This window comes from Stenella coeruleoalba (genome assembly GCF_951394435.1).
Source record: "Stenella coeruleoalba genome assembly, chromosome: 16".
Taxonomy (NCBI): domain Eukaryota; kingdom Metazoa; phylum Chordata; class Mammalia; order Artiodactyla; family Delphinidae; genus Stenella; species Stenella coeruleoalba.
The window spans coordinates 40,474,672-40,501,012 of NC_137162.1; the positions used below are offsets into that span (position 1 = coordinate 40,474,672).

Genomic DNA, 26,341 nt, shown 5'->3' on the forward strand with positions numbered 1-26,341 from the left:
TGTGGTGGAGCAACTAAGCCAGTGCACCATAACTACTGAGCCTGTGCTCTAGAGCCCATGAGCCACAAATACTGAAGCCCACATGCCACAACTACTGGGCCTGTGCTCTAGAGCCCACGAGCCACAACTGAAGCCCACGTGCCTAGAGCCCGTGCTCCACAACAAGAGAAGCCACCACAATGAGAAGCCCACGCACCACAACAAAGAGTAGCCCCCACTCGCCACAATTAGAGAAAGCCTGAGTGCGGCAGCAAAGACCCAACGCAGCCATAAAAAGAAAAGAAGAGGCAGAAACACACTTCGGTTGTCATTGTTGTATGCTCAGTGTCACATGAAAAAGTATGCTCTTTCCCCATCAGAAGAAAACCTGCATTTGACTATATGGTTTTGTAAGGCATACAAATTTGTTTGCTAAGGCTACCATTACAAAATACCACACACTGGGTAGTTTAAACAAGAGAAATTTATTTATTCATAGTTCCGGAAGGTAGAAATCCAAGATCAAAGTGTGGGCAGGTTTGGTTTCTTCTGAGGCCTCACTCCTTTGCTTGCAGATGGCTCCCTTCTGACTGTGTCCTCACATGGCCATTCCTCTGTGCACTCCCCTCTTGTGTTTGTGCCATAAACTCTTCTTATGAGGATACCAGTCAGACTGGATTAGGGCCCACGCTAATGGCCTCATTTTAACTTAATCCCTTCTTTAAAGGCCCCATCTCCGAATACAGTCACATTCTGAGGTACTGGGGCTTAGGACTTCAACATATGGATTTTGGGGGACCACAATTCAGCCCATAACAGCATACCTCTCTATCGTTAGTTTAAGAACATTAGAGTTGTAATATATATTTCTAATTTTTTCTCACCAGGAAAATAGTCAACAATTCAACAATTCTAGTCAGCCTCCAAATCCAGATCATGCACTCTTTTGTCAAAGCCCTCCAATCTCTGCCTATCTTGCTCAAAATACAAAGTCTTTCCTACGTCCTACAAGACTGTACTCAGTCTGCTCTCCTCAACCTCCTGCCTCTCTCTGAATCTACTTCCCATACCCCATCACCTGGTCTCTCTACTTCAGTGCCCTCAGCCTCTGTGACAGACCTCTCAGCTAAGGGCTTACACACTTACCCTCCATGTGAAATGACCTTTCCCCTATCTCCTCCTTTCTTTCAATTATTCTTCCTTTAAATATTATCTTCTCATGAGAAGATCTCTGCCTGACCTTCTAATATATAGTCCCCCATTCTGACTTTCCTTGTTTAATTTTCTTCTGTCACATTTATCAACATACTTAATATTTTATTTACTGATCTTGTTTATTATCTGTCTTCCCACAAGTACACATACTATGTTTTTGTCTGCTTTATTGACCATTATATTCCCTTCATTTTAGAACACTGCCTGGCAAATTGCAAATGCTTAATAAGCACTATGAATAAAATGAATGAATGAATGTTGATGTTCAGTTTGCATTTATCTTCTTTCAAACTCTCTTGTTCTTACTATGGGGAGAGGAATACAAGCAGTATATTTCAGGCCTTGGAGGCAGAGAGAATTAGGCAGAAACTGAATAAACCACTTACCAATGCTTGGTTTTGGTCAAGAGTCTTATCCATCTGAGCCTCAGGCTACTCAGTGATGAAATAAATTACCTTTTTAAAGGAAAGGTGAGATTAAATCAGTAAAATGATTAGCAGAGTGATATTGTGATTCTAAATTCAAATCTGAACTCAGAGAATGTTACACTTGATTAATCAGGTCTGTTCTGGAAAGGATGGGGGTGGAGCTGTCATAAATGCTAGACGATGTCCAGAGCCAAATACAGGCATTCCTCATTTTATTGTGCTTCACTTTATTGTGCTTCACAGATATTGCGTTATTTACAAATTGAAGGTTTGTGGCAGTCCTACGTGGAGCAAGTCTATTGGCTCCATTTTTCCAACAGTATTTGTTCACTTCGTGTCTCTGTGTCACATTTTGGTAATTCTCGCAATATTTCAAACTTTTTCATTATTATTATATTTGTTATGGTGATCTGTTGTCAGTGATCTTTGATGTTACCATTGTAATTGTTTGGGGATAATTGTTTTATTGTGATATTCACTTTATTGCAGTAGTCTGAAACCAAACCTGTAATATCTCCAAGGGGTGCCTGTAATCTGTCTTTATGATCAGAAGGTCATACCATGTTTGTTTATTAGCTTGTTTCTCCTTTCATTGCATAGAGATCAGCTTTGAAACCAGTTAAAGAAAATGATCACAACTTATGATCACAACTATGAGCTTTTTTTGGTTTCAAAGCTAAAAAACAAACTTAAAAATGAAGAAGGATTCTTTACTATCATTAATATCTTTTTTTGTCACATATATTTAATTTTATAATTTTATTTTCCATTTTTGCCCTGCCCTTTCAAATTTCTTAGAGAATTATATGAGTTGGAAGGGATCTTTAAATTATTTTGTCTATATCGTCAATTCTTACAAGTGAGGGAGGTAAAACCCATATTAAGACTTGCCCAAAGACACACATAGCTATTGAAGACCAGGAACAGATCTAAGATGAAGAAGAAAACTAACACTGCCTGCCACATGAGGTTGGGAACATAAGAGTTCTTCACTGAGGAAACTGAGGCCTGGCTGAAGTTATATGAAATGGTCACAAGGTCACTTAACTGGAAAGTATCTCCTACCTGCAAGTCCAGTTCTTTCCCTTATACTATATTCTGAGTCTTCTCTCTTTTTACTAATGAAGGATTACAATCCTGGACTTTGGTCTCCCACTGAGAGGTGCCTTCTTGCTTAATGGGGTCTCCTGGTCACAGTGAGTATGAACTAAATGGTGCTTTGTGAAGATTCCTCGTGATTTAAATTGACTTGCATTTGTGAGACCTCATTTGAATTTATAACCTAACGAAGTGCCACCATCTATTTTGAAAGAACACAACTCGTGCATGATCTGCCCTCTCCACTCACAGTGACTACAAAATAATCATTCTTCTAAGGCTTTTATATTTCCTGAGACGAGTTTTCTTCCTCTTGCTTTTTCCTGAATGAGGAAGTGCTTATAATCTCACCTCTTAAATTACATTTTAAGGCCTCACAAACCATAGTAAAGGAAGGGACAGAGTCAGCACTAATTTCATAAACTATCTGTAAGGGAATTAATTACAACCTGACTTATTTTTCTTTCAGAAAGAAGTTGTAAAGGAATCCCATAACTTTTGAAAAAGGAATAAATTCTTTCTCAAAAGGGGTGAGAACTGTAGTAAAATGTTAAAATAGCACAAATTAAAGTTGACCGGCAAACCAAGCCAACCTGTAAAATCAAACCAAGCCAAAGGGTAGTAAATATCACTCTGAAGAAAAATCAGTGTCTTTCCAGCAATAAAACTGATTAAAATATTACATTTAAATGTATACTGTGAAAGACATTCTGAGCCAAAATACACAAAAATTGTACATGTTGATTTTAAGTTGAGTTTAATACGTTTTCTCACACTTAACTCTCAAAAGGGAAAAGATATTAATTTTTTTTTCTGAAAAGCTGATACGTGCTGGAAAAATAGTTAAATCAAGATGTTACCTCAAAAGTAGGGTCACCTTACTTGTCACCATATGAAATGGAAAATAGTTATTTCTTTATATATGTAATTAAATATAGAAATAGTGTAGTATAAATGTATGTAAGTATATAAAGTGTCATTTCTAAACTTTCCACATAAGGCTTCTCTGTATCATAGTTTTCTCTCACCCTAATAAAATGTTATCTCTCGTTTGCACATGATCACTGAGTAGTTAGGAAAACAAATTAAATTTCACTTTATCCAAAGCAAATTATCGTTTTTGTATGTCCATTGCCAACAACTGTACCATGCTTATAGCAGATTCACTCAAATATCAATTGACTATCTTTAGAAAATTGAATATCTTTAGAAAATTGAATCTGCAAAAGGGATATTTATAATGTGTTCCTAAGTCAAATGATTGATTTAAGATCAGTTGCTTGTCATTATTTAGGGCAATCTCCCCTCCATTTTTTAAATAGTTAAGATTCAATTAAAGCTTCATGAAACTTTACTGATCTAATCTTCACTATAATGTAGACCTAAGGAGCATTCTTTGGAATCGTAAACTGGAAGATGAGCCTTACATGCCGCTAATTACAACATTACTTGATTTCTTTGCATCTCAGTTTCCCCATCTGTAAACTGGGGACAATATATGTACTTATAAGGATGTTGAAAAATTATTATTAGTTAATGCATGTGAAGCATTTGGAACAGTAATGGAAAATAGAAAAAATGCTAATCAATGTTTATTGTAATAATGGTTATAAATGTTATTTTTATATACTAATGATTTGGATAAGTGTAATATCTTTGGTATTTAAAATTCTTATTTACTTATCTTTTTTACTGGAGTATAATTGCTTTACAATGTTGTGTTAGTTTCTGCTGTACAAAGAAGTGAATCAGCTATATGTATACATATATCCCCTCCCTCTTGGACCTCCTTCACACACCCACCATCCCACCCATCTCGGTCATCACAGAGCACTGAGCTGAGCTCCCGGTGCTGCACCACAGGTTCCCACTAGCTAGCTATTTTACACATGGTAGTGTATTTATGTCAAACCTAATCTACCAATTCATCCCGCCCTCCCCTTCCCACTCTGTGTCCACAGGTTCATTCTGTACATCTGCATCTCTAGTCCTGCCCTGCAAAAGTGTATCTTTGGACCTCAGTTATCTCATTAAAAAAACTGGTGGTTGGGCTAGGTTGTCATTAATGACCTTTCCAACTCTAAAAGCTAGTAATTCTATATCTCTAAAACAAGGTATATAAGGTCTGAAAGATCTATTACATAAATTCTATTCAAATATCTCACAGTGTTCTCCCCATTATTACAAATAATACATGATAGAAGTGATTTAAAATAGTGGAAAGTTCACGAGAGAATTTAAAGAAAGATGTACTTGGCTTCAACTCAACTCTGGCAGTAGCTTGATTTGTCATTTTGTCAAGTTACGTATTTATGGCCTGTGATTCTGTATTACAGGTGCACTGTAAGAAGTGAAGTGCCAGTCTATTATTTTATGCCAAACAAAACATGAATGATATAATGATTTTAACAACTTTAACAGATTTTTTTTTTGTGTGTGTGTGTGTGTGGTACGCGGGCCTCTCATTGTTGTGGCCTCTCCCGTTGCGGAGCACAGGCTCAGCGGCCATGGCTCACGGGCCTAGCTGCTCCGCAGCATGTGGGATCCTCCTGGACCGGGGCACAAACCCGTGTCCCCTGCATCAGCAGGCGGACTCTCAACCACTGCGCCACCAGGGAAGCCCTTCAACTTTCACAGAGTTTTCAAAAAGTTTCAAGAATCTTTGTATTCTACAAACTTGTAGATACTCTAGCACACTGGGGGCCATGGTCAGCACTTAAAATGTTACCAATCAAGCTTAAAATACAATATTTAATGCAGATTATCAACTTTACCACATTCCCTCCAGAAAAACCTCTAATTTCCTTCAAAGTTAATACAGGAAGGGAAAAAGAGATGTCCTAGAGAATCTTTCAACACTTGGTAGACAAAAATACAAGACACAAATTATGTAACCTTCAGCAAGTTCTTTGGCTAAGTTTATAACATTTGGAAACCTCTAATTTGCATGTGCTTTCTTTGGATTTTTAAGCCTGTCCAATTTTGTCTGGATTTAGAACATCATCACTGGAGGTCAAACAAATCTTTTGGAATTTTGGCAAGTTCCACCAATCCACTCTGATGAGTTGGAGCTACACTTTCACACCTATCTTCAGTTTTTAAACAAAATGCCTTAGTGAAAATTGTAGGGATTTATGATGAGTTAAAGGTCTTCTTTGCTTCATTTGATCCAAGATTTGAAAACACTAAGTGATGTGGTTAGCCGTGAGTGTGGTTTGGCATCCATAAAAGTATTTTATACCCTTAAGTAGGCAAAATCTCTGACTATGGCATGATAGAACTATCAGTGAAATATATTGTGGCAACATTATTACGTTTGAAGTGTTTATTAGTGTTATATTTAATTTACGTCTTTGTGTCCTGCGATGGCTTAAATAAACATACATATTTTATTTCCTTTGAGAGTATAAGGAGTTGTGCACTAAACATTTACTGCTAATTAGTTCATTAATAAAAAATAAAGTTTTTTTGTAAACTGTTGGACAAATTGATGAAAGTAAGAAACTGTTTTTCTCTGAAAATAAAACTACATTCACTTGTGTTTAGATATACAGAAAGACAATCTGGGTATTCCATTCCCTGTTAAACCTGTTTTCTTGTACTACTCATTTTATTGACAACAATTGAATACTTAGAGAAGTGAAGACCTATGCTCTTTATTGATTAATTAGTCCATCATAACTTTTTGTAACCTCAATCATATTAATTTATCCAGCTAAACATACCTTTTTTAATAGCTAAAAGTATTCCTAAAGTAGATGTTATAAGAATATTTTTTCCAGATCTGTGCATTGTTACTTTGAAATCTAAAAATACTTTAGATGCATTGTCAATAGTATTCATAGGATCTTATAGTACTTGGTGTCTATTTTAATGGACCAGTACAAAATAAGTCTAATTTATACAAAAGTACCTCTAGCTTGGAAGTGACAAAAGAATATTTATAAATGTGTTCCACATATAACTTTAAAAATAAAAACAGATCATCTCAATAAGTCCTATCCATTTTTACTGTGACTTTTCTCATTCAAATGCTTTTGTGAGGCTTCCTATTTATCTGTGAGACTGCAGTGAACTGTGAGCGTATCCCAGAGCCCTTGGGGTAGTTCATCGTACTCTTGATCCCCATGCTTCTATCTCTCTGAACAAAACTAACCTGTCCAGGTGACATTCCCTTAGGTACCCATTCTGCTGAACTAGTTAGAGGTGACATGTTACACTCATAAAGAATAAATGCATTTTTACAGATTTCTAAAGTTAATGCCTGCCTTTAGGAAGTGGGCATAAATTTCAGAATCTTTTCATATCGTTTAGAAAGAGTTTCAAGCAGATAAGCTAGTTTATTATTTTTAGAATCATACTCTATTATGCAGCAACTTGCCATCTAATGTGCATTGATCTACTTCGGAGAGAACTGAGATAAATACAGTGTAGAGGTTAGGATGGTTTTCCAGGATGACTTGGGCTACTCCACTCAACTAATGGATGTCTGAATAACAGGAGACACCCATCACATGAACTTTGGACTTGGCCCATGTTTATACAGGGGTTTCTCTGTTTCAGAGAGGGAAAGAATGATGTATATATGGCTGGTGCTTTAAAGAAACACTGGGCTGTCTAGCCAGTTGTTTAGTGAGGTGGGCTGTTGAATCAGTGGGGAAATTTCCAGGTATGGATTGGTCTATCCTTATGTAAGCAGTGAATCAACTTTCGGCCAGGCAGTGCTCAAATGACAAAGTTACTGGATGCCATCTCCTCCACAGAATTTGATTTGTGCACGAAGTTAAAAAGATAGGTGCAGGAGTTACTAATTTCAATCTTTATGAGATTTTGAGAGAAGAAAGATACACTTTTTAAAAGAAAAGCTGAGGCTTCCTTGGTGGCGCAGTGGTTGAGAGTCTGCCTGCCGATGCAGGGGACATGGGTTTGTGCCCCGGTCCGGGAAGATCCCACATGCCACAGAGCGGCTGGGCCCGTGAGCCATGGCCGCTGGGCCTGCACGTCCGGAGCCTGTGCTCCGCAACGGGAGAGGCCACAACAGTGAGGGGCCCGCATACCGCAAAAAAAAAAAAAAAAAAGAAAAGCTGAACTTGAAAAGAGTGGGACATTAGGAACCTAACAAGCCCTGCAAAATAGCACAGACTTAGTAAAGAACTCACATTCTGTTTTAGGTTCCACAGCTGTGATGATCCAAATTTACCTGTGAATATTCAGCATCCCACTTTCTGTTTAATTCTCTTCCTTCTACCTCAGAGCATCTTTTCCCTTTTATTCCCTTTATTTTTAAGGCCACTGTTCTAAAACAGCTGTATGTTCTCTTAAAATAGTTCTGATCTTAGCAGATTGATTGTTGAGATAAGTTAACTGTTGTCCAGATACAGATAATCAAAATCTGTAGGAATGACCCTGGATCCTGGGACATGAGTCTCTGGTTTAAATACATTAGGTTCTCCTTAGAAAGGACAGGGATGGATTTCCCATTTCTAAAGAGTTTCTAACTTTATATTAAAGATTTATAAACTACACTGGCAAATACACAAAATTCAACACTCTCCATTTTCCATCGTCATTTTATATAATCCCATATCACGTTACTTATCACATCAACCTTTCACCCTTGTCAAATGGATCTTTTCGTTTTCTCCTAATAAATCACCTCCTAAATTTCTCCTCATTCTCCTTTGTCCTAGCCCAGACTTTCTTCAATTAAAGCCTTGCCCAAAGACCATAAAGCCTTTCTTGACAACCTCTGCTCTCAAAAAGCCTTTCCATTTCAAAACGTCTCTGTTCCTGTGGTTCAGCCCTTGTAATTCAGTCTCGCCAATGGAATCATTTGTAATAATATAACAGTGCCTAATTGTGTACTTTTTATATTGAAGACCCTGTTTGGGTGCTAAACAACACATTTTATTTAATCCTCCCAGAAATCAAATGAGGCAGACATTTTTTTAGAAAAGGAGGGGCAGAGACTGGGACCCTCCCCAGCAATCAAAGGCACGCTTATGATGTTGACCACCATATTCCCCTGTGAAACCCCCATGCGCTATGAGTATTTTATCTTTCATAGTACCCAGTTGTGTATGTATGTTTATTAACACTAAAGAGAGACTGACAATGTCAAAATTAAATAGCAATTATATTTGGATATACATAGTCTCATATTATCTCACAATGACCTTGAAATCTGGAAGGAAATAAGAAAGAGTGACCACGAGATTGTACAGAAATTCTGTACATCATCACATTTACGTGATATCTGAGAGTTCCAGAAGAGCCAAATCAGTTAATATTTGGAGGTCCAGGCATTCCTACTTTAGCTTATATTGCAGATACAACTTTTGCGTTCATTTTTAACTCTTCCTTTCACCTTTGACAAGAATCCAGAAAGGTGCAGGATGGGAGACAAAAACAGAAATGATGAGAAGATAATTATATGCTCAACCACACTGAACAATTGCTCCAAGACCTGATATAGTGAGAAGGATGCCATGAATCATGAGGTAAAAGACAGCTTCAGAGTTAAGTGGCTAACCACAGAAAACTGCATGTAAACCAATTAGCCCTTGAGAGACACAGAGAGTCCACAAATGCACAGCATGCATTTTTTTAAACCACTTACCTGGGAACAGGAGATAGTAATTGCAAAAATGAGATCACGAAAGTGCTTGCCCTGTGACCATATCAGGAGATGCTGGCGAAGGCTATGCCAAGAATAAAAAATAAAAATAAAAAAGTGAGTGATTACATACTCCAGATGAATCTCCAATTTACTGCCTAGCCTAAAAATAATTTTCTTGCCCAATTTAAGTCCAACGGTATTTTCAGTGCTACAATAGTATAAAAACAAAGCAAAACAAAACAGTATTTCTTGCTTTCTTTCATGCTTTCCTCTCTTCCTCCCAACTCATACTCACTCATACCAATAACAGGAGAGAACATGTATATAGCATAGGTGTGGGCTGTGTGTCTAAGAAGGCTTTCTGTGAATCTGTTCTATATAAACATTTTTCAGGTAGACGACCAAAGACTTTTGTGAAATGCAAGGGATCCAAACCTTTGACTTTTCTTTATATTTCATATGCAGCATTGAGTTTATTAGAAAACTAGTGAATAGTGAAGTACTGATTCATTAATAAGAAAAATAACACGACTTACTATAAGCCTAGCTGTCATAGGATTTCCGTCCCTGACTCCATCTTTACAAACGCAATATCATTTTAAAAATTACTTGATTTATATTTCCCTTTTCTTTAAAAAATATTTTTAAATACCCTTGAATCACATTTTCTAAAGCTTTTTACTTTTTTCTTTGACAAAAGTTTGCACTTGCAATAGGCATTTATATGTCATTACCAAATACTGTTCCAAAAGGAAATCCCAACATGGCAGAAAGCTATTAATACTAGCTATTAATAGTATTAAAATATTTAATACTATTTAATATTAATAGTATTAAAGCTATTAATATCTATACATTGTGAAGTTTAAAAATGAGAATTACTTTAGGCAAAGGAAGAATGTGTCTATGAATTCGCCCCAATACACACACTATTGTTGGGGCCTTTGTATGTTGATTGAAACTCAACAAAACTTGCCGTTTAGTATTTATCCATGATAATGAGTTTTCTTTAACACTCAATACCATTGAGCACAGCAAGTGCTTATTGATAGCTGGTTATTTTTGAGATTAAATATATATTCCAACTGGTTCATAAACTATATTTGTACTTTTAACTCCACTTTGACTTAGACACCATAGTCATATGATTTGCAAATAACGTTGCATGGGAAAATTCTTTAGATACAATTTGCCACAAGAGAAAATGGCAAAAACCTTTTAAAAATATTATACATACATTTTTGTGTAGAAAGATCAAATTATATTTTAGTTCACCTATGAAAGATTTAAAATATGTTTGGATATTCTTAGGTTTTGTTGTTTTGTTGCTAATTTTGGAACCATACCATTGGAGAGGTTTTTAAGGCAATTAATTTCTTTAGGGAAGAAGTAAAAATAACTAGGTTTTCAAAAAATGTCTAATACAGAAGTTCACCACCTTATAAGTAGATTATTTTGATAAAGTTCATTTATAAGTCAATAGTTTGAAAGTTGGTGCACATGCTTACGGAGATAGCAAAGCTGAAAAAGTTTACTCAGTTTGGCACATTAGAATGGAAAAATAGTGGAAAAGAACATTCTTAAAATACCATTTTAGTATTTATTTCCTAATTCTTGAACTCCTTCATTATTCCATGTAGTAGTGCCTCAATAAATATTTTAAATTTTATGACAAGAAGATTGTTAAATAAAAAATCTGAAAAATAATATCTGCACAGTGATGACATTTGTGGGAGGAAAGGTAAGTCTAAACAAAACCATATATTTATCTATATGCGTAAATACACGTGTGACAGAATAACATCTTGAAATATTAATCTCTTGGTTTCTCTATATTTCTCTTTCTCTTACTTGAACCCCAAGGGCATTCTCAGCCCATAAGGAAACAGAAGCATATGTTCAAAGAAACTGCTGCCTAAGACAGAAGGATTTGGGCTTGTGCTCCAAGAGACGATTTTTCTGCTCACACGTCTATTTAAAGTGCATCCAGAGAGAAAGGAATAGGAAGACCAGAGTCCTCCATTGAGAAGGAGGAAACCTCTCAATAGGACCAAGGAGTAGAGTAGAAGGGACTGGGGCTGTACTTCTGCTAGTGCCAAGATAGATCCCTTCCATCCATCCCTTGGAACTGTTTGTAATCCCCCAAGCACAGGGTCTGAGAATTGAACAACACGTGTGGAGATGACCAGAAAAGAAGTGTCCAGAGTCAGTTAGGAATTTCTCAAGATTTGCACAATAGGAAAATACAGGGAAAAGACCTAACATGAAATACACCAAAGGGGATAATCTTTATATCTAGGGCAGTTTGTAGAACTAGCGGAGGAGGGAATCAAGGAGAATATTTGCATCATCTCAGGTTTAAAGGTTTTACAACAAGAAACTATTCTTTTAGTGTTTTGTGTAATTCAGATAATTCTAAATCATTGAGAAATTGGAATAAAATATTTTAAAAAGTATTTTCTTGACAGCTGGTTATTTTTTAAAACAGGAAGTTTAGAAAGTTATGAACTAAATGTTTGTATTCCCCTCAACTCATATGTTGAAATTCTAACCCCCAAAGTGATGGTATAGGAGGTGGGCCTTTGGAAGGTGATTAAGTCATGAGGGTAGAACCCTCATGAATAGGATTAGTGCCCTTATAGAAGAGACACCAGAGAGCTCTATCTTTTCTGCTGCCCCTGAGGACATTGTAAGAGGACAAGTATTCTATGAACTAGGAAACTAGCTCTCACCAGACACTGAATCTGCCAGCACCTTGATCTCCGACTGTGAGAAAAAAAAATTCGGTTGTTCAGAAGCCACCAGTATATGGTAGTTTGTTATAGCAGACTGTACAGACTAAAACAGGAAGCATATAAGATTTTTACTGAGATTCTAAATGGCTCCTCTGCGTATTGCCAAGAGAATTATAAGTTGTGTTAGTCACCTGTAATTCATGCCAAAATAAATTAATCTCCTTTCTTATGATACAGTCACATCTCTAATCATTTATGATAATATATTTATCAGACATAATTTAGGTTGATTTGAGAGAGATGGAAAAATGTCAAAATTGGAAGAGAAAGGGAAGCAAGAAGGTGACTAAAAAAGATATGTGCATATACCACTTGCTATTTATTTAGCATTTTCTGCATGCCAGCTACTAATGCTAGCCTTTTACATGAATTATATAATTAATTCTTCAAAATAACTTTATTAGATAGGTGTTATTATTAGTCCATTTTACAAATGACACAATTGAAGGACAAAAATCTAAGCAACTTGTCCAAGGTCACAGAGTTGGTAAGGAGGGAAGAAGAGAAGTAAACCTAGAAAGTCTAGCTCTAGAGCTATACTTATAGCCATGACATCATATTTCCTTCAGTTTATATAATAAAAATTTTCATAGAAGAAATTAACTGAAGCCAGATATGGAAAAACAGAAGAAAGTGGAATGTATAAAAGAAAAGATACAGGAGAGAATCTATTTTAGATCAAACTATTCCTTAAATTACCACTAGGTGGCAGTCATGGCTCAGGACAACTTAATTATTGTCAGGAGCAAGAGGGTTAAATAATAGGGCTTGGGGTGGTTATAAACTAGAGAAACTGTATAACCTCATTCAAATGTATGAGATGTTTATAAGTCATCTATGACTCTTAAAGGGACCTCTCTGACTTTGGCTTAAGACAAGTGTGGAATATTATCTATGAACATTTTAATTCTTTCTGTGAACCTCAAAATTTGTTTCTGAAATTACTAATATTATCTTGATAAGGAAATAATCCTGTTCCCAGTATCATGCATGTGTATATATAAATATATAAGTTGATAAAAAGACTCCATCCTTCTACCCCAGGGTCATTATCAAAAAGATGATAATGCAACTCAAGATGAAAGTAAAATGGTAATTATTAGAAATAATTGTGGCATTGGACTATAATCAAGTGATATTTAGCTAGGGAATCTAGAATTACTGAGCCCCATAACCACTCTGACCCCATGAAGTTCCTGAGAAATACTCACAAGAGGGAAACACAAATGATAGACAAGTCCCACCCCTTTGTTACGGATTAAGTACCTGATAATTACCCCCAATTTGGAACTTGCTGGAAGACTGGACATTAACAAATGATTTGGGATCAAGAACTCAGTGGAGCTTCTGTCTTTTTTAGTTCCCTTACCACCAACTGATTTCCAAAATGAAATAAAAGGGTTTATTTAAAAGTCTAAATTCTTCCTGGCCTGTAGGAGCAGATGAGAGCTCTGGATAGCTGGCCTGCATTAAAGGGCCAGCTCTGGGGTCACTTTTTCCTGTGGAGGCAGGAAAACAGCAGACAATGTAGTAGCAAAGTCCAAGAGAGAGAGCCACACCCAAGTGTTGGAACTTTTAGCACAGAGTGATCTTGAAATGTGCAAATGTGATGAATCACTGTTCTAGAAGCTGTTGCCATCAAAATAACATCTCCACATTTTTGCAGGCAGTCAGTATCAAGTGAGGAGAGGACTAAGAATTATGTCCCTCTCCATCACCACACATACAAAGATAACAATATGCATTTTATTGTTTTTAGGCCTATGCTACTCAACACAAGAGCCATAGTCATCAGCAGATATTAAGAACTTGAAAATGTGAATGAGGAACTGGCAAGAGTGAGACACTGAATTTTTTATTTAATTTTATTTTAGTTAATTTCCATTTCCATTTAAAACCTGGAGTAGTGTATATGTATAAAATAGATAACTAATGAGCACCTACTGTATAGCACAGGGAACTCTATTCATTGCTCTAAGGTGACCTAAATGGGAAGGAAATCCAAAAAGGAGGGGATATATATATATATGTACAGCTGATTCACTTTGCTGTACAGCAGGAACTAACACAACATTGTAAAGCAAGTAAACTCCAATAAAATTTAAAAAAATAAAAAAAAGTGAAACCTGGAGTAGTGTAAAATATTTTTCTGTAGGAAAATACTGTTTCACTTTAATAGTAGTATTGCATAAGATATTGCTATATTATAGTGAGTATGATAGCATATCCTTTCTAGTACTACAAATATATCATCAATCAAATCAATGTCAGTGGATTGATTCAATTCAGATGATTTTTGTAATGTACTTACCTGAATTTTTTATTCAGGCAATGTGAGTTACAGTGCTACCTATGTAAGATGTAATTGATAATTAAATTGAAATATGATTTTAATAATAATGTACTTAAATTATTTTTTGCATTAAGTATGGGCAAATTTTCAGATTTAAACTAAATGCGTACATTTGATGCAGAGCCAGTTTAAAAAGAAAGTAGTATTTTGATGGGAAGAGTAAAGAAAGAAGCTAGAAGAATGTATGTCAAAATTTAATGACAGGCAATTATATTACATTGGACAGATGAAAACAAAAAAGCTGCTTGCTTGCTATGTAAAATTTTTTTAACAATAAAATGGACAATATTAAAAGATATTTTTAGCAAATGCATAGTAAATTTGATAATTGAATGAACAAATTTTAAATGATTTTTTAACAGGATCTAAGCTTTTAACCTTGACAAGCTATAAAATAGCTTGGATTCTTGCACACACACAAAAATCAGTTTTAGATCGATGGTAAAAAAAAAAAATCATTATTTCAGTGATGGTAATTTTGTTAGATAATTATGAAAAAAAGACTGAAAAGGTATTTTACAAAAAGTTAAAAATTTCAATTAAATCATCAAACAATTACCAGTAGAACACAAACTTTCTGAAAATATTAAAGATCAATTGATAAAAAAATTTGAAAAATCAAAATCTTTTGCTTAGGTTTAGAGATACTATATGAGATACTTCTCAATTAATATCATAGTTACAATATGTCTAAAAGGACTTTTAAATTTACAAAGAAATAAAATATAAAAATTTAAATTACCTACATGGCTCTCAGTATACTTCTACTGAGCAGCGCTCATCTAAGCTATATTCAGAATAACTTGGGGAGTTGGACTGAGCTCTTAAGAATTTTGGAGTCTCATTTTGATCTAACATCTTTACAATGTTTGATTCCAGAGTACAATCTCAGAATGAAAGACAATGTGGTATATATTCCCCTCTTAACAGAATATTTTCCTGGTTTATCACACCCATTAAGCATAATTTCTTTGACAATCACTTGGGCATACAGTATCCACGTTAATTCCCCTCAAATCTGTGACTGCCCTTCCCTGTCCTTCCCCTCTGCACCCTCTACACTGTTTCCTTATGATCTTCTACATGAAACCCTAATCCCCACATCCCCCTTCTCTAGAGTTCTTATCTTTTTTCTGTCCAAGTCCCTAAAAAAACCACTACTGCCCTCTTTTCCTTCCCTTTCTCCATTGCACACACATCTGCTGATGCTAATTGGCTTCCTCTAAGGTCTCTTAGAAGGAATCAGACATTCTAATCAGCAGAGAGGTTATCATTTAGTCCATCTGGTTCTGAAAACTTTAAGAAGTTACTATCTACTTAATGAAAGACATGTCTCCTCACCTTTGTATAAACTTACAAAGAGGAAAGAAAACCCTGTGGGTTCATGCTTCCCTTGCTTCCAATTTGTGGCTCAGAAAAAAATCAGAATTACTATGGAACATGAGTCAAAAAGCTAAACCAAATGGACATATTTATCAGGCAAGGACTGATTTAGAAAGTGTTTTTGAAGATTACCATGCAGAGAAGGACAAAGTTTAAAGTTAAAAACATGATCTGCAAAACTGAAATGTTATAACAAATTAAGTTTGAAATTGTTTTAATTGGTGTGTACATGTGGAAACAATAGAAAACCACCAACTAGAAAATACATCTATTCAATTTTGAATGCACTCAGGCATTTTATGCATTATTTTATATTAGAATTCCAGGCAAGATAATATTATAGCTCTTTAGTAACAGCAAATTTATCCTATAATTAGTGTCTCTCTTTCTTTTCCATAGGCCTAGCAGAAATAAGAAATAACTTTGCAGTGGCTTTCATGTAAATATTCATGTTTATATTATGCTATTTAGGGTAATCACTCCATTTTCTGATTTTTTTTAAAATCAGAAAATGCAGAATTCTAAGGTTACCAGTATGTTAAATATATCTATTTTGCCTATTCTTTAGGCTGATTACTTAATGCTGTAAGACACCTACCTCTCTGAATAGTGTGTCTCAGTTTTCTTTTCTTCACACAGGGATAATAGTAGTTGTCTACCTCATGGTGTTGTTTTGAGGATGAAATGAGATAATGTGCCTGACACAGAGACATGAAAATACTGTTATTAGTATCATCATCTTCATTGTACTTATCTAATCACTTTCAACATACTTGCATCCTGTTTCATCAAATATTTCTTAGAACATTTTCCTGCATATTGTTGCATTACATCATAAGTACATCTAACCTTTGCCACTTGAACGCTACATTCCCTGGTAAAAAGAAAAAGAAATAACTTTATTGATCCATTAGTACCATTTTTATAATGTGTTACTGAATATGATAGCAAAGTTTGAGGGTGTATCTTTTTTATACAATATACCCCTATTTGAGGAGTAAAAATTGGTTACTGGGCTAACTGAAAGGTCGTTTTTTATTTGTTTTTACTTTTTCTTAGAGTGAGATATGCTTTACAGGCAACTTAAGGAATTTCCAAAGACAATTTTTATGAACGCAGTATTTGCTAATTTCAGAACCTAACTCTGACAATATAGGGGATTTGACTAGATTGGTAAAATCTGCCTCTTGGCAATTTCGCTTAATTAGCTGTGAGTCTCAGCTTAGAATCATTAAGTCTCTTCCTCTCTTGCACAGAAGTGAGAGAGAAGCCTGGGACTTGTGTATGCCTTTAGTGCCAAATAGCTCTGTACAGATTCAAAAAGCACTGGCAAGTACTGAGGATTTTTGAATAAGAAGTGTAATTGAAATAATATTTTTTAAGACACTAAACTAATTTTTAAAAACTGTCCCCCAAGTTTTGTTGCCTCATAACTCTCAATCCAGACAATCAGTTGCTTTCATTGCATCAGTGGGTACAATAGAGAATAAAGTCAATGTTCAATTTGGAATTTCAAGTTCAAATGGGTTTTTTTGGTTTGATTTTAAGGACTTTATTTTGTTTTTGGTTAAGAGCAAGGCAATATCGACCAAGTTAGGTTTTTGTGAAAAAAAAAAGATTTCTATATCCTAAATCTTCCTTTTTGTATCAAGGATGAAACTTGGGATTCAAGGCATAGAGCTTTGCCCTCCAATTCTATGAAGAAATATATAATAGAGGGTGCTTCCTTTAGGAGAGAAAATGGAAATAGAAAGCACTTCCACCTCCAAGATTAGTAAATGAGGGGCAGTGAAAACCAGGGAATTTAGGTGAGGATGAGCTTGCTGCCCAAGGATCCTTGGGTGGGGAATGGGGAGGATAAAAGGCAGTATGATAGAAACGCTGATCTGGATTCCAGACTGAGTGAGGGGAAATCAAAAAAGATCCAAGCTTCTCTGCTTCTCTCTGCTTCGTGCAACGTGGTGCTAGAAAGCTGGGTCTGTACAGGCAGGTGGAGGGTCTAGATGTGCAGCCTCGGAGCAGCAAGCCTCTCTATAGGCTACGTGTGATATGAAACAGGTCCTGATCCAGCATTTCTGTGAGAAGGAAGAACTAGGTGTCTGAGAATTAAAAGCATAACTAAATAAGCATAACAACCAAAGGGTCACCATGGTTCAGGGTAAAGATACCACTGCAAAGTCAACAGCCCCAAGGAAACGTTACTGACCCTTTTGAGTCGGGCCCCAACAAGGGTCCTCCTGCCCAGTGTCCTTTGTGCCAAAAGAACAAGACCGAGTTGGGCTCAGAAGCAAAGGAAAGTTTTATTCTTTGATCAAAGAATGGAGAGGCGGGAGCTTACTTTATAGAGTGCAGGCTCTCCCCGATGCGCCACTGGCTGGGCTGCTTTATAGGGTTCTTGTCAGCGGGAGGGGCAGCGTCCTTTGCCAACGAGGCACAGGTGTGTGGCTCACGGTGCTCGTGCAGCATCTCTGCGCACGGCCCGCCGCCGCCATCTTGCGGTGCCGTGCGTGGCGCTTCTCCACTCGCCAAAGTGGGGTGCAGCAGTTCTGTGACCGGCACTCTAACCTGACGTGTTAGGTTCAAGGCTTCTACGCGCAGGCCGCTGCACACAGTCTAGTTTCACAGGCAAGTGAAACTAGACGCAGCTAAAAAGAAGAGGTTAGACCTTATCTTATCACCTAGATTCCGTCTTATTTTTCCCGAGGACCCCAGTGGGCTTTGCAGCTGACAGAAATGCCGCTAAGTCTCAGAGAATCAACGCTGCCAGAAAAAAACGTCAAAGTTCAGCGCCCAACTAGCACAAGACAAAGAGTTTGTTAAGCTTCATGGGACCAGTCCCTCTGCCTATCCAGAGGGCACAGACCTTGAGGACCGTGGCCTGCAGGTACTTCAGCAGTGAATGCAGCAAGGACAGAGACCAATGCCGAGATCGTCTGTTATTTCCCAGTCAGTCAGCAGGGCTAGCAGAGGATGACGTGTGGATCAAAGTTCCCTTTCCCTTCTCCTCATGAGACTACGTGTCCTCAGATGCTCTCCGAAGAACATGAAAGAGGTAAGAAATCCAAAATGATTATTTACCTTTAAAAGATTAAATTAACCTGAGAAACTTTTAAACCACAAGAGACAAAGTTACCATTCATCATTTTGTTTAGGGTATTTTTTAAAAAAATTTATTTATTTATTTAGGCTGTGTTGGGTCTTTGTTTCTGTGCGAGGGCTTTCTCTAGTTATGGCAAGCAGGGGCCACTCTTCATCGCGGTGTGCGGGCCTCTCTTGTTGCGGAGCACAGGCTCCAGACGCGCAGGCTCAGTAGTTGTGGCTCACGGGCCTAGTTGCTCCGCGGCATGTGGGATTCTCCCAGACCAGGGCCCGAACCCGTGTCCCCTGCATTGGCAGGCGGATTCTCAACCACTGCGCCACCAGGGAAGCCCCAGGGTATTTTTTTTTTTTTTTTTAATGAGAGAAATAGAGGATCAAGGGCAAGATGAGGTCAATCATAGAACATAAAGTATGATGTTTGCGTATCCAAGCTGTAGTGTGTGAATTTTAACCTGTCCTGTAGGAGCATCCAAGTGCTGTTCAATCCTCCCTTTTCCTACTATGCAAACCCTGCACTTTCTACACAGCGTAGAATGCAGTCTTTTCGCTAGCTAACTAACTCTGTTGTTAGTAAAGATTAGAATATGTTAGAAATTCAGCACACGAGTCAAATAGAATCCAAATGTTACTTTGAATGTAGAGTAGGAAATCTTTACATATGAATCAGATAAGAGTGAAAAAGAAAAGCTATTCTCAGGAAAACCACCATTTGGGGATGGTGGTTAGATGGCATGGTTATTTAGGCTACCATCCCACAGGTATCTAATGAATAAGGCTAACCCTTTGGCTTGTTACAATAACAGCTTGGCAGTTGGACATCCCCTGCCCCCCAGTGTTCCTGCTGGAGAAGATAATTGACAGTGCCACACACTGAGATCATTTATATCCCCCAGGGTGTTCTCTTGAAATTTATTTTTAGTTATTTGATGGCACATTTCTCCTGATCCACAATATTTTGCTTTTTTGCTGCTACATCCACATCTAACCAAACCACAAGATGAAGTTTCAATAAATCATTTCATATTCTTGCCCCTTAACATCTTTTCTACTTTAAAAAAAAAATCCCCACTTGTTTGCTGTTCAGATGTGCCTTTTATTTTAAGAAGCTAAAGAGGCAAATTATTTTTAATTGCCCTACAAATATTTACATCCTATACATCCTGTGATTACAGCAATTACACTTATCAGTTTTCCACCACCTGCTAAAGTAACCACAACATTGTCATGAGGAAATCATGATGAAGAAGAAAAAAATGCTGCAGCACACTTTGAATATAGTGGAAGAAGAAATGCCATACCTCACTAACTTGAACTGCAAAATTATTTTCCACCCTCAGGAGCAATTGGTCTTTTCCCACCACTGATGGGCCACCACTGTTGCAGGATTTAACTGTTACCTCGGAAATACCAAAAAGATTGTTCTATTACAATCCTGTGTCCTGTAAATACTTGAGTTATGCCTGTAATTGCCCTAAAATGCATGCCTGCTGTGCTTGCTTTTGTCCAAGAGCAGTTTAGAAGATCAGACTGAGAGCTTTAATAGCCTTGATTACTGGCTGTTACTTGGTTATGGAGTGACTGGCAGAAGAAGCAAGAGTTAATATTTGTATCTTATTTACCAAAGAAATGCTTCTGGAACTCTTTCATGGGATGATGATGTAATTCATTTTGTTTCAGATATATATTTAGAGCATTAAGTTGTTCTTGTTGTTCTTGTGTTTATGAAATTTGTAGCAAGTGCAGAACTTCTTGCTTGCAAATAGGCCTTTGTAGTAATTCTAGTAATTTGATGAATCTGTATAAATTCTGCGCCTCAGAGGCCTCTTGGCTCTTTCCCTGGACTCTTGCTCTTGGAATAGGTTCGATTTAGAATCTGAAAATAGCAACAACAGTGCCAGGCTGGTTGGGGAGTATTGTGTGGTTCTGCCAAAGTACATGATGAGCTTTTCCGGAAGGCTCTGGGCCATTTCTGAAATTCGCTGAGAAAGAAGCACACTTGTGTTACATCTGCATGGAACAACAGTGACATCCAGTGCTAATACGGTTGATGCGAAGAGCCCAAAATAGTAACATCACATCATTTCTTGGTAAATGAACAAATATGATGACAAGGGAAATGTGGTTAAGATGAGTGTCTTCACTAATAGCTGCTAACAACAGGGTCAAATGGTATTCAAGGTTAGAGAAAACATTTATGTAGCACGTACTAGCAGAAAGCAGTGTACAGTCTTATGTTTCATTTCCAGCCTCACTTCTGAGAAATACTGACAGGACATGGGGCCCTCAGCACCCTCTCAGCTTATCTCTTGGGACCCTGTCTTCAGTTTTGCCTCTGAGATAGTGGCAGTGCCCTTGAACTCTCAGCGCTCTCTTAGTTTATCTCTCAGGACTCATGTATTATGGAGATAGTGATGCCATTCTACCACTTGATCATCAGTGCCTGGGGATCAGCATTCATTGATTTGCAAGTAATCTTTCCTCAGATGTAAGATGGTTAGAGACACCACCAAAGATATAGAAAAGCCCAAAGAGTTTGTAAATTTATTGGGGTTATTTAAGATTTTATTGCAGGCTGTCTTCTCTCCAGATAAAGATTCACTTCTTGGTGCTCTTTCTGTCATGACCAGCAAGCAATGAGAAGGCCATATGCCAGTCTGTCTAGTGCTTCACGCCATGTAGGTGCTTACTGTATTGCCCTGTGTTGGAGAAGAACTACTTTCTGATGCTACAATAAAAAACTTTCTCTATTTATTTGACTTTAGTAATAAATATTCCCTCAATAACTATCCCCTAATCAATCTAGAATGTATTGAATACCTAATACAAGGAGGCGCAGTGCTAAGCCCTATTCACACATTATCTTTAATGTTCACATTATCCACATAAAGACGCTTTTGTCTCCATTTTACAGATAAGGAAAATGAAGCTTAGAGGGGCTCAATAATTTACCCAAGTTCCTGAAACTTGTAAGTGGGAATTGCAGGATTTGAACCCAGGCTTTCTGATACCACTTCACCCTTTGTGCAAATGTAGAGTCCTCAGCCTCATGGGTATCAAGAACCCTTAAAGGCCATATAGCTGGACCATCCTATTGGTAAGAGCCTGTGATGGTTAATTTTATGTGCCAACTTGACTGGGCTTTTGAGATCTCCAGAAAGTTGGTTAAACAGTATTTCTAGGTGTGTCTGTGAGGATGTTCTGGGAAGAGATTAATGTTTGAATTAGTAGACTGAGTAAAGCAGATTGCCTTTCCCAATGTGGATGGACATCAATCAGTTGAGGGCCTAGATAGAACAAAATGGCAGAAGAAGGTTGAATTCACTTTCTGCCTGATTTACCCTGTATATTCATATTTACACTTGAGTCTGCCCATTGAATTTTTTTTTTTTTTTGGTGGTACGCGGGCCTCTCACTGCTGTGGCCTCTCCCGTTGCAGAGCACAGGCTCTGGATGCGCAGGCTCAGCGGCCATGGCTCATGGGCCCAGCCGCTCCGTGGCATGTGGGATCTTCCCGGACCGGGACATGAACTCGTGTCCCCTGCATCGGCAGGCGGACTCTCAACCACTGTGCCACCAGGGAAGCCCTGCCCATTGAATTTTTACTTAGAAGAATGCTCTCCTCACAAAACCATATATGCAGAAGTTGTAACTGACAGTTACTCTTGGAGTTCAGCTTGTGGAAGATGATAAAAGTTCATTTCAGTGTTCAGATCTTAAAATCTTAGATAGTGAATAAATCATTGTGTCCCCAAAAATCTGTCTATGCTGGTGAAGACTCAAATAATGCTTCTTTAATTGACAGATGCATGAGGCTGTAGAAAGTTTACAAAAAAGTTTAGAGGAGAAAGTGTTACATTTTGTATTGCTGTCATTTTTGTTTCAGTGTATACTCAAGGTCAAATTTTGGAGGGTGGTAAAGATGGAGAGTTAAAAAACGGAATATATTTAATTTGATGTTGATATGTTGGGGGCAGGTAAGGGCCAGGAATTTTGCAAACAGAAGTTTCTTGTTACCAACAATTGAAAAACTCTTCTCCATCATCGCCTCAGAACAGAAGCGGGGTATGCTCTTTATCCAGAATGATAGGTTTAGTCATCATTTTTGAGTGTGTGCCAGCTTTGTTACTCTTGAATTCCTGGAGCAAAATGGCATATGTGGAGAAAATATAGTGTTACAGCCTCTTATTCTTAAAGCTCCTTTCAGGTAAAGCACATCTCCAATTAATTTCCTAGGTTTATTTCATACTTTACTAGTAGGATTATATACGTTTGTTATCCCCATAGTGGAAATATTCAAGCTGTCTTTACTGGGTCCTTGGCCTACCTTTAACTCCAGTTGATGTACCTTCCTCAAAGACAATAACTGATTCGCAGATTGAACATCCCTTTTTCCTAAATCCCCATTCTAGCAATGCTTTGGCTCTGGTTTTCTTTTCTAGCACGCATTTTAAACATGTATCAAAGAGAAGTTTCTTTGAAAATAAAATGAGTAAATGCACTGACTCTGGAGTATTTATCTGGCTTCAAATCTTGGCTCTGTTACTGGCAAGTTGTGTGACGTTGGGTACCTAACTTACTTGGCCTCTCCTTTTTTATCTGTAAAATTGGGATAAAAACAGTACCTTCCCTGTAGGATTATTAAGATTATATAAATTCATAATTGTGAAGTGCTTACAAAAATGCCTGGCCCTTAGTGAATATTATAAAGTGTTTGCTAAATAAATAAAATAAGGAAATCTTAAGGCGTTCCTTTCACCTCTCAATGTTTTTAGAGTGTGTTTGTGTCTTTTTCTGCCCAACCATTCAGATTGCATTGCTTTGGTTTCTTTGCAATTTATTTCAAATGACATTTTTAAATCTGTAATTTCCCCCTCTTATCTTGGTTCAGATATTTAAGATGATTTTGCTAGGACTGTCCTTCATTGAGACTGAATAATAAAATAAGTCATAATGTTAATAATTGCTAACACTATGTGAGTACTTAATTATAAACCGGAAATGATACTAAGAACTTTACCTAAAATCTCCTTTAATCCTCACAAAAATCCTATAAAGTAAGTATAGCTATTATCCTCATATTAAATAAGAGATGTGAGAGATTAAGCCCCTTTCCCAAGGTCATACAAGTGGCAAAGCCAGGTTAGCAACTGGATTTATCTAAAGCTTTTTATCACCACCCTTTTCTCTCTGTTTAATGCACAGGTAGATCAAAAACACTTAGTTTACCTTTTGACTAGTCATCCTCTAGAAAGATGCTACTGCTATTGATGATGACAATAATATTAACAAAACAACAGCAACAAAAATAGCAGCTCTTTACTGAGAGCCGAGAATTGTCAGGTACTTGTTCTCATTAGGCCTTTAAAACTAATTAAACAAGGAGACCATTAGACTGAGGAGGCTCTAATACTATGACTGCCTACATAAGCAAACCAGACTCTAAGCCTGTAAATGCCTCGCGGTTACAAAAGCAAAACGCTAAGGATAACCAATCACGAAAAGCCAACTAGGCTTTAAACTCTAGCCAATCAAATAGTGTCCCTTCTTTGCTTCTTCACTTTCTCTATATAGGTGTCTCTGCAGGCTTTTTGTACTCAGAGCACTCCTAGCCATTTCCTGTTTAGTGCTGCCTAATTCTAGTCAATAAATGCCCAAGTGAACTCCTGAAATTTTTAATATGCCTCAGCTTATCTTTTAACAAGTGTTGAAATGACTTTCGAGGTCCAAGGTGGAGCCACTTTTGTCTGGAGTGCCACATCGGCAAACCAAAACTTATGTAACTTTCATGCTCCTGTAAATGTTCCACTTGACTTGAAACATAGTATATCATTGTTACCTAACTAGGTTCTTTTTGCCTGATGGGCAGCAAGCCACATTTGCAGTAGAGAGGGTTTATACTGTAAAGAGAGGGTTTATTTACAAGGCAGCCGGGCAAAGAGAAGGGGGAACAAGACTCGGAGTCCCACCTCCCAGGGAAGCAAGGGGCTTGGGGTATTTATGGGGTAAAGAATAAAGAAGCAGGGCAGTCCGGGGTATGGGGGGTGTGGGGAAAGGTGACTAGAAAAAGGTGCAATAATAATCATTCTGCACAGGTGTAACTAAGCTACAGGGCTCTGCACATTAAAAACTGGAGGCCTTTAGCAGGATCTGAGGGTGGGGTTTTTGACCTTCTGACATCAGGAGGCCACCAACTGCACGCTAGCACATGCCCAGTTGGAGGGTCAGGGGTCCTATGCAGTCTTAACCAGCTCAACTCAAACTAGACACAGCTGACGCCAAGTTCCTGGAAAACAACTCGGGCAAACATCTTATTGTTTAGGCTGCATGCTGCTAAAATGACCTTGATTAGTGAAGGCAGATGCAATAGATCTGACTAATGATCACCCAGGGTTTTATCCAGTTAGCCAATCCCCAAAGCCAAGCCACTCCTGGGCCTTTTCACCCCAAACAAGGTTGACTAGTTGTGCCAGCCAATCAGATATTTTCTATTTGTCTTTTCATGGTCTTTATCCTATAAAAGTGTTTTGTTCCGCCCCCCACCCCATTTGCAGTTCTCTGGACTCTTGAGAATGGAGAGTGCCCACTTCATGAAGTATTAAATAAAGTTTGCTTTTATCACCTAAATTGTCTTCTTTAATCATTCTTTGTTAACAGTTTTTGGCAATGAAGGATGAGCTCCAGAGCTGACTGCTAGCAGCCTATGGGGCCATGACACATGGATGCGGCGCCCACTGAACCCTTTGAATTCACCGTTCCTCTCAGCAGTACCGTGGGCTGTGGGTAAGTCACTTTCAGATTTGAGCTCCGCTCCCTTGCGTGCAGCTCTCTGATGCAAACAAACTTTATTTTAAAACAAAATTTTAAATAAATATATGTTATTCATGTATATTATTCCCAGAAAGATTCTGAGGTCCCAGAAAGGTTCTGGGATAGTTATATGGGAGTCTGCAGCAGGTGGCAGCCATTAAGGGACTCAAAAAGAAGGAATTCCAATATCCACAATGGGTGGCAGCCATTAGGGGTCTCACAAAGCCTCAGGGCAAGTCTAAAGCATAAACCTCTGGGGGACTTGGAGAAATAAATTAAGACGAGAAATTTGGACTGTTTTGATCATAAAAATCCAAACCTAAATCTAAGTAGGCACCAGTATGACTATTAAAAGCCATCAGTGCTTCCATTGCTGTAAAGAAGTCTCATGAAAGCTATAATAAATCTATTGCTAATGGAAATCTTCAAAGCCAAAACCGCAAAAATGGTGGGCACAGATATTTAAAAGCTGTTAGAGTGCTCACCACCTAACTCTAAGACTCCTAGGCTATGATGAGGTGGTAACAGAACCGGTTAGATTGACACTAGGTCACCAGCCAACCTA

The 26,341-nt window shown here is 37.6% G+C and overlaps 1 protein-coding gene across 13 annotated transcripts in view; it reads left to right on the forward strand.

Moving 5' to 3' along the window:
- LOC307174951 (uncharacterized protein) overlaps positions 1-26,341 on the forward strand; it is a 592,470-nt gene that overhangs the window by 169,493 nt on the left and 396,636 nt on the right. For 10 of the 13 annotated variants that reach the window (XR_013824214.1, XR_013824215.1, XR_013824216.1 and 7 more), the window contains 2 exons: positions 18,575-18,922; positions 25,624-25,749. Coding sequence is in view for 10 of the 13 variants with exons in the window: in XM_079899585.1 (XP_079755711.1) it covers positions 25,685-25,749 (65 nt within the window). In the remaining 3 variants the exon portion in view is untranslated. Of the gene's footprint in view, positions 1-2,787; positions 2,819-18,574; positions 18,923-21,819; positions 22,064-25,623; positions 25,750-26,341 lie in introns of those variants that run through there. The other 3 variants (XM_079899589.1, XM_079899591.1, XM_079899590.1) reach the window with 3 other exon arrangements.